Source organism: Bos javanicus, chromosome 16 (assembly GCF_032452875.1).
Source record: "Bos javanicus breed banteng chromosome 16, ARS-OSU_banteng_1.0, whole genome shotgun sequence".
Lineage (NCBI taxonomy): Eukaryota > Metazoa > Chordata > Mammalia > Artiodactyla > Bovidae > Bos > Bos javanicus.
Genome location: NC_083883.1, coordinates 41988469 through 42002265, shown reverse-complemented (window position 1 = coordinate 42002265; position 13797 = coordinate 41988469). Strand labels below are relative to the sequence as shown.

Here is a 13797-nt window from a genome sequence, read left to right as displayed (position 1 = left end):
AGCTGCCAGAAATATGTAGACAGGACCTTAACTTACTATCTCTTCCAGGAAGATCTCTCTTTTTAGGAAAGTCAGAGTTGAACCATTCTTTCCTTCTTCTGTGACATCAGGGAGAGACATTTTTGTCCAGACCCTGAGTGAAGACCACTGGCAACCTCTGTAATTCCAGAAGATAGCAAGAATGCGCTCCAAAACAAGGGTCACATTTCTCTCTCCTCTCTCAATTCCCAAGTGCAAAGAGTTTTTGTTCCAGGTTCTTGTTGCTGGCCGTGTCACGTGTAGAACTGTTGTCTTCCTAATGAGACTGTCACTTTTGAGAGTAGGTCCAAGGCCGCTATTCGCTTGCCTCCTTAGCAGGACCTAAATCTGTGCTGGGCCCAGAGTAAGTGCTTAATAAAGACATCCTAACTTGGATCATAGATCACAGACTGTCAGAGCTGGAAAGGATTTTGGAAACCACCAAGTCCAACACTCTAATTTTATAGATGGTACCACTCCAAAAATTCACTTTGGAGGCTGGTGTTTATCTGCTGGGAAGAGAGTTTCGGTTTTTTCCTTTCAATGTTAAATTCTCGCGCAAGTGACCATCATTCTAAATGTTTGAAAGGCTTTCTTTAGACAGTGTGGGATGTTCCTCCTTGGACTAGTAGCTGACTAATAATAACCTGATAACAGTAAGAGTGCTGACCAGATTCCATACCCTGAGCAACTGTCACTGATCCTGTCAGCCACAGGACAGCATCAGGACTATCTCCCTCCTACAGATCCTGGGAGGGAGGCACAGCGGTCAGGCCCCTGGCTCAGGGTCACGTGGCTACCAGAATGGTTGAGACTAGAATCTGGTTTGGCCAGACCCTCGAGCTTATGGCTCACAGTGGTTCTAAGTGGGGTCGCTGGAGAAAATCCCCACTTAATAAGAAATCCCACAGTGTCTCTGTCCTAAAGGAAAGTGTAAAATTACTTTTCATTAACTTCAGCTCTCTAATTAGACAGGGAGTGACAGGGAAGGTGAGGCAGAAATCAGTCATGACAGAGGTTGCATCTCCGGAAAAGTCCATGAGGTCATAAAAGCTTTTGGTCAAGAGTGCAAGGAGTTCATCCATACCGTTTCTCCATTCCATACATGAACCTGTTTGCAGGGGATGAATGGAGACATAGATGTAGAGAACGGGCTTGTGGACACAGTGCGGAAGGGAGAGAGTGGACAAATGGAGAAGGTAGTATCAACATGTATGCGCTGTCGTGTGTGAAATGGGTAGTTGGTGAGAGGTTGCTCTGTAACACGGGGAGCCCAGCCTGGTGCGCTCGTGGTGACCTGGAGGGGTAGGACGTTGGGAGAGGAGGGGGGCGATATATGTATAATTCTGGCTGATTCATGTTGTGGTACTGCAGAAACCAACACAACATTGTAAAAATTCAAAAACAAAAGAGTACAAGGAGAAAGAGCAGTCAGATCTTGCTCCAGGAACCATTGCTTTACGTGGAATCGCTGCTTCTTCCTCTGGTCTCTCCTGTGCCCAGAACTCACCTTCCCTCATTTCTCAGTGTCAGAAGCCTCAGGATTGATGGCTTCCAGGGCAGATCTGTGTGCCCCACCTCGCCAAACCAGAATGCAGTGGCCTTGTGGTGGCCAGGAGGCCAGTGTACTGCGTCCTCATGTCAGGCTGTTTGCCTCGAGCCTTTCCTCTGAGCTTTATATCTAAATAACATTCCTGTGAGTTTTCTAAAAGGTTAGTCCTGGGTCATTGGCACTTAAACCACTTGTTTTGGTAGATCCTTCCCGTGAAGCTTCATTATATATTTGATATCCTTCCTTTTTTATGCCTGAATGATGAGGATAAGTACCCTGTGGTTTATTAACTGTCACTTTAAACCTTTTCAGATTGTCTTGTGACAAAACAGAGTTTTATGTCCTTTTTATCCAGCTTTGATGGGTGAGACAGTTCTCTGGGTAAAGTATGCCAGGATAAATAAAATCTCACTCTGATTTGTGGAGAAGGATTTTGCATTTGAAATCATGAGTTCAAGTCTGCCACTTCATAAGAAAGGTGATCTACCCCTGTTCACCTTTCCCTAGACTTTGTTTTCCTCTTGACAGATGGGACTGGGCATTCAGTAATTGTGGAATAAGTGGAAAAAAAGGCATTACTTTGGGGCAGTTGATCTCTCTTAAAATGTGGATGTCAAATCCTCAAGCAACAATTTGCCACATTTTTATTTTGAATCCCACTGATCCTTAGAGCAAACAGCCTCTGTCCTTATCAGTGGAGTTGTCGTTGTTTAGTCACTAAGTCGTATCCAACTCTTTTGTGACCCCATGGAGTGTAGCCTGCCAGGCTCCTCTGTCCATGGGATTTCCCAGGCAAGAATACCAGAGTGGGTTGCCATTTCCTTCTCCAGGGGATCTTCCCGACCCAGGGATCAAACCCGTCTCCTGCATTGCAGGCAGATTCTTCACTACTGAGCCACCAGGGAAGCCATCCACACCATTATGGAATCCCAAAGTTCCCCTCTCCTCCCCCAGGCCATTTTGTTACACCTTTAGTCTTTCTGTAAGTTTGCAATAGGATTGTGAAAAGTAAATATGATTATGGAAGTTTAGTAGTTATTTAAAAACCTTATGCCCACCAGTGTAAATGTCCTACAATTCGTTATATGTCCAGTGCTTGAAAATATTCTTCTGGGACACACACTACATGTAATTAAGCAATTAATCTCTCTCTCTCTCTGTCATTCAGTATTTACTGAATCCCAGTTAGGAACAAGGGAAGGTATTTTATTTAAAATAATAAAAACAGTTAAAAAAAAAAAAAAAGAGTGCTGAGGCTTTAAAACTTGTTTCCTTCTGTTTTGTATTCATTCCAGTTTGCGGGGACATTATCAGATGGCTTAGGGAAGACGATGGATAATCGCCACCAGTCGGAGCGGGAGTACATCAGATACCATGCGGCCACGAGTGGCGAACACCTTGTAGCTGGCATCCATGGCCTGGCTCATGGTGAGTCATGTGATATCAGGCTGTAGACAGGGGGCTCTTCTGCCTCAGCTCCCTGGAGGTGCCTTTTGCTTATCCAATTGCAAGAAGAAATGATGGCTTGGTATCTGAGTGTGCCTGAATGCTTCCAGGCTCTCTGGTTCTGTCCTCCTTGGGTCAAAATGTTACAGCCTGTGAGAACTCTTCATTCATTTTCAAAATGTTGTACACATTGCAGTTCCTTCTTGTTCTCTGGCTTCTGTCTCCCAAGTGTCCTAGGATGTAAGTGTCCAAACCCCTTTTTAGAACACAGGACTACTGCTTCAAGACTTGCCTTCTGCTCACTGATTATTCCTTCCAGAGGTAGTGAAATGTGAATTGGCTGCCAGGTTTGTGGCCCAGATGTTTTTGAGTCATAAATGCACATTCATAGGGATTGTAGATTTATGTGCCCAAGAGATGTGGAACACAGCATGAATGTCTCTGAACTTGCTTATGGTTCTGATTTTTAACGTTTCAGTCTGACTCATCTGTTGCGTCAGTACCTTCTCTGCATGACGTTGAAGGACCCTAGGCAAGTAGACCCAGCCAGCTCTTCCCACCACTGTCCGCAGCCACACTGTATTTCAGCAACCCAGACTTATATCCTGCTCTCCAGACATGCCCCCGAGTCCTTGCTCACTCATGTTTCTTCTGCCCTCCCCTCCCCAGCCGCACTTCCTTGCCCATCAAAATCGTTCTCTACCTGCAAGTCCCCACTCAGATGAGGTTTGCGCAGCTCCACTGTCCCCAGTTAGAATCAGTGTTGATTAGAGCAGACCTGGCAGTCTGAGTTGTGTGTGTAGCCAGCTGTGTGTGTCTTGCTTCCCTGATAGGCTTTGAGGGCAAGGAGAGGATAAAGACCCTCTCGTGGTCACCTTTATACCTGCAGTGCCTCACACGGCACCTGGTGTACAGCTCGTGCTTAGTGATGGTTGTCGGTTGAACTGCTTGTACCAGATTCTTAGGAATAGTCTGAAGCTCTCAGTAACAATTGGAGGAAAAACAAGGAATATACCTAGTAAAAAATCATATTTTTCTTCGTTTTTGTTTATCAAGTTTCCTAATGATAAGGTTTGGATCAAAATGCCTCTGCCCAGCTGGAAAGCAAGCAGCCCCCAAGGAGACATCAAGCTAGCAGTGAACTTTGGCTGAAATTGATCTGTTTATGGACTTTAAAAGTTGATTGTTGGGCAGTCTTTTGGGGTTAAAGATTTAATCATTGTTTCTAGTCACTGTAATGATAGTGCACCAGACAATTTTAAGACTTTATTTTTTTAATGAATATAAAGTGCTTTGCTATGTGTACTTGTCTTTATCTATCCAGCATCCTTGAGATGCAGAGAGAAACCATGCCTGTCCTCACTGTTTAGATGGGTGTTCCAGTGTGCTGAGAAAATGAGTGAGTGGTTCACAGTAGCAAAATCCCTCCAAGCCAGGGATCCTTCAGATAATATGTGCAACACCTCCAGAAGCCATTCGGGCCAGTCTGAGACCAAGAACCAGTGGCCTCCTCCAAGGGGGACCCATTAAGCTCTGGGATGTATGAAAGCAGTAGAGTGAGATCCTTCCTCCTGATGAAAAAACAAAACAAAAAACAACCCTTAAACGATAACAAGAACCAGAATCAAAACCGTCTCCTTGGTTTTTAAACCAGGTTTTTAAACTGAGAGTCAGGCTCAGTTCCCCCTGTCGGCCCCACTCAACCCAGGTTCAGTCATGTTCTGACTCTGCCATGAGCTTTGTTCCAAACTTTGGGAAAGGCCTGTTGCCTCACTGGAGCAAGTGGACCCAGAATCCAGAAGAAATGCCGTGAATTGTTAGTATATTCTCACCCAAGGAACTTCCTATACCAATTTGTCTCACTAGAGCTGAAGAGTCTAGAGAGAGTGTCCTCATACCCCCTCCATCAAAGGGTAAACATCTGTGAGTGTCCCTGGCACAAATCCTGGAGACGATTCTTCCTAGCAATGCCTGCGTCCTCTCCAGCCTCTGCCAACTTCTGGCCACTTGGGAGGCTCTTTAAGGTCACTGCCATCACCTTTCAAAATGTTTGGAATGTCTTTTTGACCTCGGTCAATCTTTTGAACTGATGGCATCTAGGGTTCCAGCTGACACTGGCAGCCTTGGGGATACCCTTCATCCAAGCTTCACCCTCGACTCCGATTGCATGCACCTGTTTCAGCAACGTGTTCAGGAAGGAGTTTTGACCCCATTTCAGGCATTCAGTGGTGCTGCTGCTGCTGCTAAGTCACTTCAGTCGTGTCCAACTCTGTGCGACCGCTTAGATGGCAGCCCACCAGGCTCCCCTGTCCATGGGATTTTCCAGGCAAGAGTACTGGAGTGGGTTGCCATTTCCTTCTCCAATGCGTGAAAGTGAAGTCGCTCGGTCATGTCCGACTCCTAGCGACCCCATGGACTGCAGCCCACCAGGCTCCCCTGTCCATGGGATTTTCCAGGCAAGAGTACTGGAGTGGGGTGCCATTGCCTTCTCCGGTGGTGCTGGCTAGTCAAATAGTATTCTTTGAAAACTGAGGATTTATATTTGGTTCTTGCTCCACCTTACATTTTAGAGGATCCCAACTTTCCCCAAGGGCCCAATTTGCTGGTCCGTTGATTTAATCCTCTGTCTGCACCCTTTCCTGATTGCCCATAAGCTATTCAAGCTCTGGAATTAAAAAGTAGTCACTGGTAATCTCTTCACTTTCCTTTGTTTTTTCAAAACTGAAACACGCTGTCCTTCTCACTGACGTGTGATGCATGTTCTCTGACTCTCAGCTCCGAGGGCACACCTGCTGCCGCCCCATCTTGATGGGCCTCCCTGTTGCCTGTCAGGAGGTTGGCATGATGCCCATATGTCTGCCTCGCCAGGTGCATGAAATTGAGGGGTTTGCCTTTAAATGCTTTTGCTTTTGTCCTTGGCCAGGTTACCACAGCCCTTGTCTCTTTTGCTAGGTATCATTGGTGGACTGACCAGTGTTATAACCTCAACCGTGGAAGGTGTGAAAACAGAAGGGGGTGTCAGCGGTTTCATATCTGGCCTTGGGAAAGGGCTTGTTGGCACTGTCACCAAGCCAGTGGCAGGCGCCCTGGATTTTGCATCAGAAACAGCCCAGGCGGTGAGAGACACAGCCACCCTTAGTGGCCCCAGGTCAGTGGTTGTGGGGGGAGTGGCTTTTGCAATTTCCATCCCCGGTCTGCTGCTTCTGCTGAGCCATAGTGATATGTTTGATCATACACTTTCTGCCTTAATGAAATGATTTTTAAAAAACTGAATACACGTAACTAAAATTTCTGACCTGCCTAATACAAATACATGAAAATGAAGTATAAACATCTGGCATAATTTTCTATATATCTGTATCTATCTATCTATACCTGCATATACTGGATGTGTATGTGTGTGTGTGATTTTTTTTTTAATTAGACTAATCAGAAACACAGTGGCATCCTTACACACATCCCCTGTTCACCAAACTGAGTAGACCCCTCCAAACACCCGTTAAGAAAACTTGGGCTGTGTCTTGCTCCAAGGCCCTGTGGCATGGTTGGAGAATCCAACAGTTGCAGTTCACCACATGTAGTCTGTCCCTTCTTAGTTCTCCCTCCATTTGAAAGTGCCAGCCGGTCCCCCAACCTTACAGAGAAACTTCCCAAGGAAGCTGGCAGTTCTTCTGTGGGATGCCGTCTTGCCTTGACCCCAGCTGAGACAGGAAATCAGTGACAGCCCACACAGTTCCAAATCCCATAGACTCCAACCACTATAACTTTGCTATTCATGTTAGTGGCCGATTTTAGCCTCCCTTGTCCAGAGTGACTAATTGGGGATCTTATCAACAGAGGGTGTAATGAATGTTACAGTTCCCAGCCAAGCTGGACTCCACTTAAGCCCAGAAGATTTTGCTGCTGCCTGGTTAATAGATATCCCCTGAGTGGGTTAGTAGGCCCTTAGAACGCCCAGGGCCTGGGCCACGTCCACACCCTGTCGCTCCTTCAAATAGGATTTGAAGTGAAATCGTCCCCAATTAAAATGAATCCATTTTCTGTCACCAGGAAGCCTTACTGATGACACATTACTGCACTAGGGGAAATGCTTCAGATTGTAGACGGGGACCACGTCATGTGTTCAGCTAGAATGTCTTCCATCTGGAAACAGCTGCTCCTTAAAAAAAGGATCTGTGGAGTTTAGTCCTTTAGTGAAGTTACAGTCTATTCTCAGACACAAGGCTGAAACAATCCTTGAGTATCTCTCAAAGGATGTAGGAAGCTGGGGAAGGGGGCAGGAGGGAGGCTTCAGAAGGATTTTCCAGTTAGTTTCTCCATATTTGCCCGAAGCCCAAAAAGTCTCTGTCCAGTTCTTTGTTAGGACAGTAAGACCCAATGAAGCCCAAGTTAAGTGGAAGGCCCTGAATAATTCCAGAAGACCCATTCTTATCCTTAAAATCCTAGAGTGGTCAAGGGACAGAGTGATTTGTTTCCGAAAGAGTCCGAGGTATATGTGTTAAATTTAGAAACATTATTTTGTGCTGCGAATTCTCATGATGTTGACCAGAAAGAAATCACTTGCATTTTATACAGTGTCAGTTTGGAAAGCTTGATGAAGTTTCACATTCTTTTTAGGAGGTCAAGAAAGGCACAAAATGCTTGCTGCAGAAAGGTGGTGGTGTCATTTTTGCCAGTTGTCTAGCTTGATTGCAGACGGTTCTATTTAGTGTTAGTGGCGTGTATGTATCACTCATTCATTGTTTTGATGAGTAAATATTGATTGAAAATTGCCTGAAAACTGAAGGCTGGGAATATAGCAGAATGCAAGGCTGAGCCTAGTCTCAGAGGACTTACAGTCAAGCAGGGTAGCAAACATAAAACAAATAATCATAGGAGTAATTATTTGCTAAAATTGTGATAAATGACACAGGAAATTTACAGAGTGCTGTGGGACTGTATAATTAGAGGAGGCAAAGAGTCGAAAGAGGCTTACTCATGTGTGGTAAATGGGGTCAAGAAAGGCATATCTAGGGAAGTGATACTTGAGGTGAAGCCTAACGTAAAAGTGTGACCTGGCCAGGTAAAGAGAAGGAACAGTCACCTCCCAGGTAATGGGGGACAGGGAACCTGTGTGCTTTGCCTCAAAGCAGATAGCAGTTAGTTGGCCAGTCCAATTGAATTGCCCAGAACAGCTATCTTCTAGTCACTCACTCCTCCTAGAAACCAAAGCTCTAGTGATAAGTGAGGAGCAGCCAGGTAGCCATGGGCCCTTGGGCATGGAAGTTCAGAGGGGACGTTGAACTGCTGCCTCTCTTCTCTGTTCCTGGAGGAGCCAGTAGTGAGAGAATCATGGCCACAGTACCATGCTCTAGACCCATGCTAACTTAGGGCCTCAGAGAAACTTGGCCCTCCACCCTTCATTGCACTGAAAGACATTACAGATTCTTCTGGAACTCTGGAACCCATTTCCCTTGGTCCATTTGTCTAGATGGAACCATATGGTTATTAATGAGGAGCCATGTGTTAGAGAGAAAAGATCCCTTAACCTGGAAAACAATAGCACTGGGTCCCAACCCCCTTCCCTACCAGTTTTGGGCCCTTGGTCAAGCCTCTGAGCCCCCTTGAAGCCTCAGTTTTTTCCTCTCTGAACTGGGGATAAAAATACCTATTTATTCTCTCTCAGAGGTTTGAAACCCAACCAGAGTTATTTTAATGTGGATGTTGTAAAGAACTATAAAATGCTGAGTGATACTATTTTTGAAGTCACATTAAAGGAGCAGAGAGGTTTTTGCAGGTGGAGAAACATTTGAGTGCCTCAAGGGTTTGTTCTGATGACACTGTGATCTCTTAGGAACATACTAGTTCTCCCAAGGGATAAATCACCCTGATTTCTTGGAAGTGAGTTGTAACCATCTCCAACCATCCCAGTTGATTGAACAGGATCCAGGGGTGTTACTCAGGGTTTTTCCCCACTGTTTAGACAACAGGGACTAACAAATGATTTGAAGGGATTAGAAGTGAGATTCTGACCGAGAGCTGACCTGAGCCCAGGGACCGAGCCAGCAGTAGAACCCAGGAGTCCAGGCGCTCTGCCTCTGAGTCTGCTCTTGGAATGAGACTTTCTGCTTCCTTTGTAATATTTCATCCAAGGGAAGGCTTAGATCTTAGCATCTATGTTTTAACCGACCCAAATTTCAAGCAGATGATAGCAAAGTAAGCCATAAAACTGTGAAAGAATATTCCTTCCAGTAATCCATCTGAAAAGTGGCCTTACAGGAAATATTGGCTCCTTTCTGTGTTTATTTGAACATGATTTTATTTATAGGGAACCCCCTCCCCCCCACTTGAGTTCCTTGAGATTAAAATACTTCCAAGTTCCTCTCCCTGTTGGCGTGTGCAGGCGTTCCAAGAAGGCAGCCACCTACCTTTTCCCTGAAATTTCCATGCAGTCTCACAGTTCCTGGGAAGGCAGGTGGGGGTGGGGGAGAGGGGAGGGCGGAGGACAGCAGAGCCTCTGGCCTCAGCATGAATGCTGTGGGCCAGTATCCCCTGCTGCATTTGTTAACTGCACAAGTATGTGTGGTTTGGAACTGAAGAAGAAAGCCTCTTCCAGGGCCACGTTCTGCTGGCTCAGGTTGCATCTTCTCGTCTCCGTGTGTTGAGCCACATTTGTCCATTCCCAAGTAAAGTTTACGAAAATGGCACTGAGGCAGCCACACTTGCAATGCCACTGAAGCCATGTGGACAAGTCTGCCACCCTTCAGGTGGTGGTGGTTTAGTCACTAAGTTGTGTGAGGCCCACCGGGCTCCTCTGTCTGTGGGATTCTCCAGGCAAGAATACTGGAGTTGGTTGCCATTTCCTTCTCCAGGGGATCTTCCCGACCCCAGAATCGAACCCGGTCTCCTGCATTGCAGACAGATTCTTTACTGACCGAGCTACAAAGGAACACTTCATGGGACCAGGCCAAAGCCGAGGCATGTCCAGTTCTCTGTGTGTGGGGTGGAGTTTGCTGGTAGCATTTAAAAAGGTACTTCAGTAGAAAACCTCAGAGACCCAGCAGCAGCAAAAAAAAAAAAAAACACAGAAAAGAAAGGAGGGTGTGACCTTGAGCTATTTATTTACTTGTTTATTTCTCTGAATACTGCATGTTGTACACATGGGGTCACAGGACATTTCGAGAAAGCAGCAGCTGGAGGTGTATTAAACTGAGCCCCTGAGGTTTCCTCCAAACTGTTTCTTCACTTTTTCTGTCAAGACCCAGAACCAGGGGGTAGAGGTGGGAGTTGGCAGAACTTAAAATATTCAAACTAATTTAGCAAAGCTCAGGAGTGTTGGCGCTTATCTCATTATTTGTCAGATAAGGAAGAAGGGGGAATCCGAAGGATAATGACAGATCAGCATTTAAGGATCTCGGCATCAGGACTCTGATAACGTTCTGGAATCCCGGGATCCTCGTACTGTGCACATAGATGCAAACTCCAGTTGCTCAGAGAGTTTTTGAGTAACCTTTCAGTTGATTTCACAGGAAAGATTCATGGTGGACTTTTTTGACTTCTTTAAGTGAAAACACTCCCAAGATACCACCTAAAATTCGTTAAAGATACTTTACGTGCATGGCCTCTTAGATGTGAAATGGAAATGGATTTTTTTTTTCTTCAGGAAAAGCCCTTTCTGTTAGTATTTGCATCCTAACCCACAACTCTCCAGGATAAATGGGTTAAGACCCTCATGGGTCATCAGAGCCTGGGTGCAATCAGGGTGGGCAGGTGTGAAGAAAGTAAGCAAAGGGGATTTAGGAAGTGCTTCTCCTGCTCTTCCAGTCCAGTCTGGCAACACTACTCGTAATCGCTGTGCTCAGAATGCAGCCGTCTGCCCTTTGTGGTGTATTATACATAACACATCAGGCTGAATTGGCTTGCATTAAGCCTTTAGGAAACTTCCAAAGGTAAAAATCTAATAAAAATGTAAACATTCATTAGTATATACCATGCATGCATCAGTGCATGCCCAGTCCCTCAGTCGTGTCTGACTCATTTGCAACCCCGTGGACTGTAGCCTGCCAGGCTCCTCTGTCCATGGGATTTTTCCAGGCAAGAATATTGGAGCAGGTTGCCATTTCTTCCTCCAGGGGATCTTTCCAACCCAGGAATTGAACCCGCATCTCTTATGCATTGGCAGGCAGATTCTTTACTGCTGAGCCACTGGGGAAGCCCAGGATATACCAGTGCTCTCAGTTTTTTCCACCATGTTCCCTCTAAGGCAGAGGATGGTGGACCGATGCCCCCTGAATCTGGAGGCAGAGCAAGTCCAGCACTTCTTGCAAAGTTTCTGTTTTATCTTGAAACTGTAAATGGAGTTTACAGTTTATCCCATGTTTGTTTTAAATAAGGTAATGTTTTTACATTGCTACCCAGTAAAATCAACTGTTCAGAAAGATACACCATGTCATCCTATAGCTACTGCCTCTTGCTCATTTAAGAAGTACAGGATACTCCTTCCAGATGAACCCTGCAGACCCTCAGAGCGTCGATATAAAGCCATGGTTACTGTTCTGGGTGAAAAGCCAGCACCTAGGACAGGTTTGACCCGAGGCTCTGTTTCTCATCTTTGGGCGTATCTGTCTATTGGCTTGGTAACCATCTGCTGGGGGCAGCCAGGTCGTTTGTCGACATGTCAGTTTTATCATGAGAAGGAATTCAGTTTCGGTGAAACTGAAAAATTACTGTTGCATCTGGCTGAAAGGAAGGGACTGTTCATATCTTTCCGGTTTCCAAAAGTGGCCCCGTGGCTCTAGGGGCACCCCTGTGTCTGTCTCCTGCTTATCCCTGACTGTGAGGTAAGAACTCTGTGTCCTCACTTCCTGATCTTGCCACACCAGGCCTTTCCCGAGAATGCTTGAACATCGATTGGTCCTTCTCTCAATCCTCCTGAGCACACCCAGAAGAAGGAACAACACTCAGAACTATGCTAATGACATGTGATGTCTCACTCGGGTCTGAAATTAAGCTGATGAAGTTACAGAATAAGATATTTTTAAGAAACATCTTAACATGCCTTATAAGTTAAAATTTCTCTCCCAGGAACACAAGCAGAGAGCTCTTATTTTCTAAGACAGACTTCTTCCCTCTTGCTGAACTCCAAATACTGTACTCCCCTTTCACTCAAAGGCTCCAGACGATCCATTCTCATTGTAACATAGCTTATGGAAAGCTCAAATCTGTTGATGGAAAAAAAAGAAGTGTGTGTGTTCCTGCACACACATATTTGAGAAAAGCCTTTCCATTTATGAAATCCCATGACTCATTTTTATGCGAGATTATCTGTTAAGGGAAAAACCACTTTTTTGGTCATGGTACATTATTATCATTTCTAGAAAGGAGAGTGTCTATTTTTTGCCATTTTTGGCTTGCAGAGATGACTGACTTCATGGAAACGGCACTATCCTGCTTCCAAAAGTAAAAATAAATTGAATTCAGGCACGTACGTCTTTGATATATAGTCCTGGTGTCTCAACCAGCAGGTCTTTGCTCAAAGAAAATAGAATGGAAAGTATGATTGCTTTCTGATTCTGGTTTCTTCCATTTAAAAATTAGTCTGAGGCATGTGCACGCACGCACGCACACACACACACACACACACACACAAGTCCTTATATATGTAGTCCCTTCCTTGTTCAGAGACTTGATTTTTAAAACTCTGGAATGACCCCCAGTCTTACATACATAAGATATGCATTTGAGGTTTTTGCTTTTAACTTCAAAAGAAGCAGAAGTGTATTTCTTCCTGAAAAAAATTTGTATTCCCTGTATCAGAAAAGAATTAAATGTCATTTAACTGTTGGTGGAATTCCTCTGCCAAGGCATGAGGTTTATTTATTTTTAGATTTTGATGGCCATCTTCTGTCTTTCATGGTTTTCCCTTCCAGAATCATCCATCTTTGCCCAGGATGAAATTGGAGTCTCCCTGAAAAAAAGGATCCAGGTTTGAGTTCATAGCCCCTGCTCCCAGAGAGCTTTAGTCAGTAGGATAATTCTGAAATAAATAGAGGCCACATGGGCTAGCAGAGAACTGAAGAGTGTAGTACTGTTTTAGAAGTAAAGGCCTGTAGCCATTGGTGGAAGAAAAGGCAGCCTTGGGTTTTATTAACTCCAAGTTCCCTTACTCTGAGACCTTTTTTGAGTACTCTTTTTGTCAGACTGCCTCTCAAAGACAGACTTGTGCTAAGTTTCTCACTAATTTGTCAAATGGCAGGGTCGGGGAGGAGGGAGAATGAGATTGAATTAGTGTAACATTTTAATCACAAAGAAAATTTTATTATATTTATTATATATGGGTGGGGCTTCCCCAGTGGCTCAGCAGTCAAGAATCCATCTGCAATGCAGAATATGCAGGAGAAACAGGCTGAATCCCTGAGTCAGGAAGATTCCCTGGAGGAGGAAATGGCAACCCACTCTGGTATTCTTCCCTGGAAAATCCTATCGACAGGGAAGCTTCGTGGGCTACAGTCTCTGAGGTCACAAAGAGTCAGACACTACTGAGGACTGAACACACACACACACATATTATATATAACTCAAATCAGGTTAACAGTGTTACTAACCTGTATCCTTTGTGGATTTACTTTAATCTGTAGAGAACACGGATTTCTAATTAGCACATAATTTATACATATGGGTCCTTTTAGGACAGAGGTTCTCAAAATATAGTCTAAGGACCCCTGGGGGACCCCCCCTCAATACTCTCCATGGGATCTGTAAGGCCAAACCTATTTTTGTATATTTACATATTCATATATAGA

At 44.9% G+C, this 13797-nt stretch overlaps 1 protein-coding gene across 9 annotated transcripts in view; it reads left to right on the top strand.

The window, feature by feature from the left end:
• Positions 1 to 13797, top strand: part of VPS13D (vacuolar protein sorting 13 homolog D) — a 272136-nt gene that overhangs the window by 209041 nt on the left and 49298 nt on the right. For all 9 annotated transcript variants that reach the window (XM_061382671.1, XM_061382670.1, XM_061382669.1 and 6 more), the window contains 2 exons: positions 2866 to 2998; positions 5969 to 6164. In XM_061382671.1, the coding sequence (XP_061238655.1) occupies positions 2866 to 2998; positions 5969 to 6164 (329 nt within the window). The remainder of the gene's footprint in view (positions 1 to 2865; positions 2999 to 5968; positions 6165 to 13797) is intronic.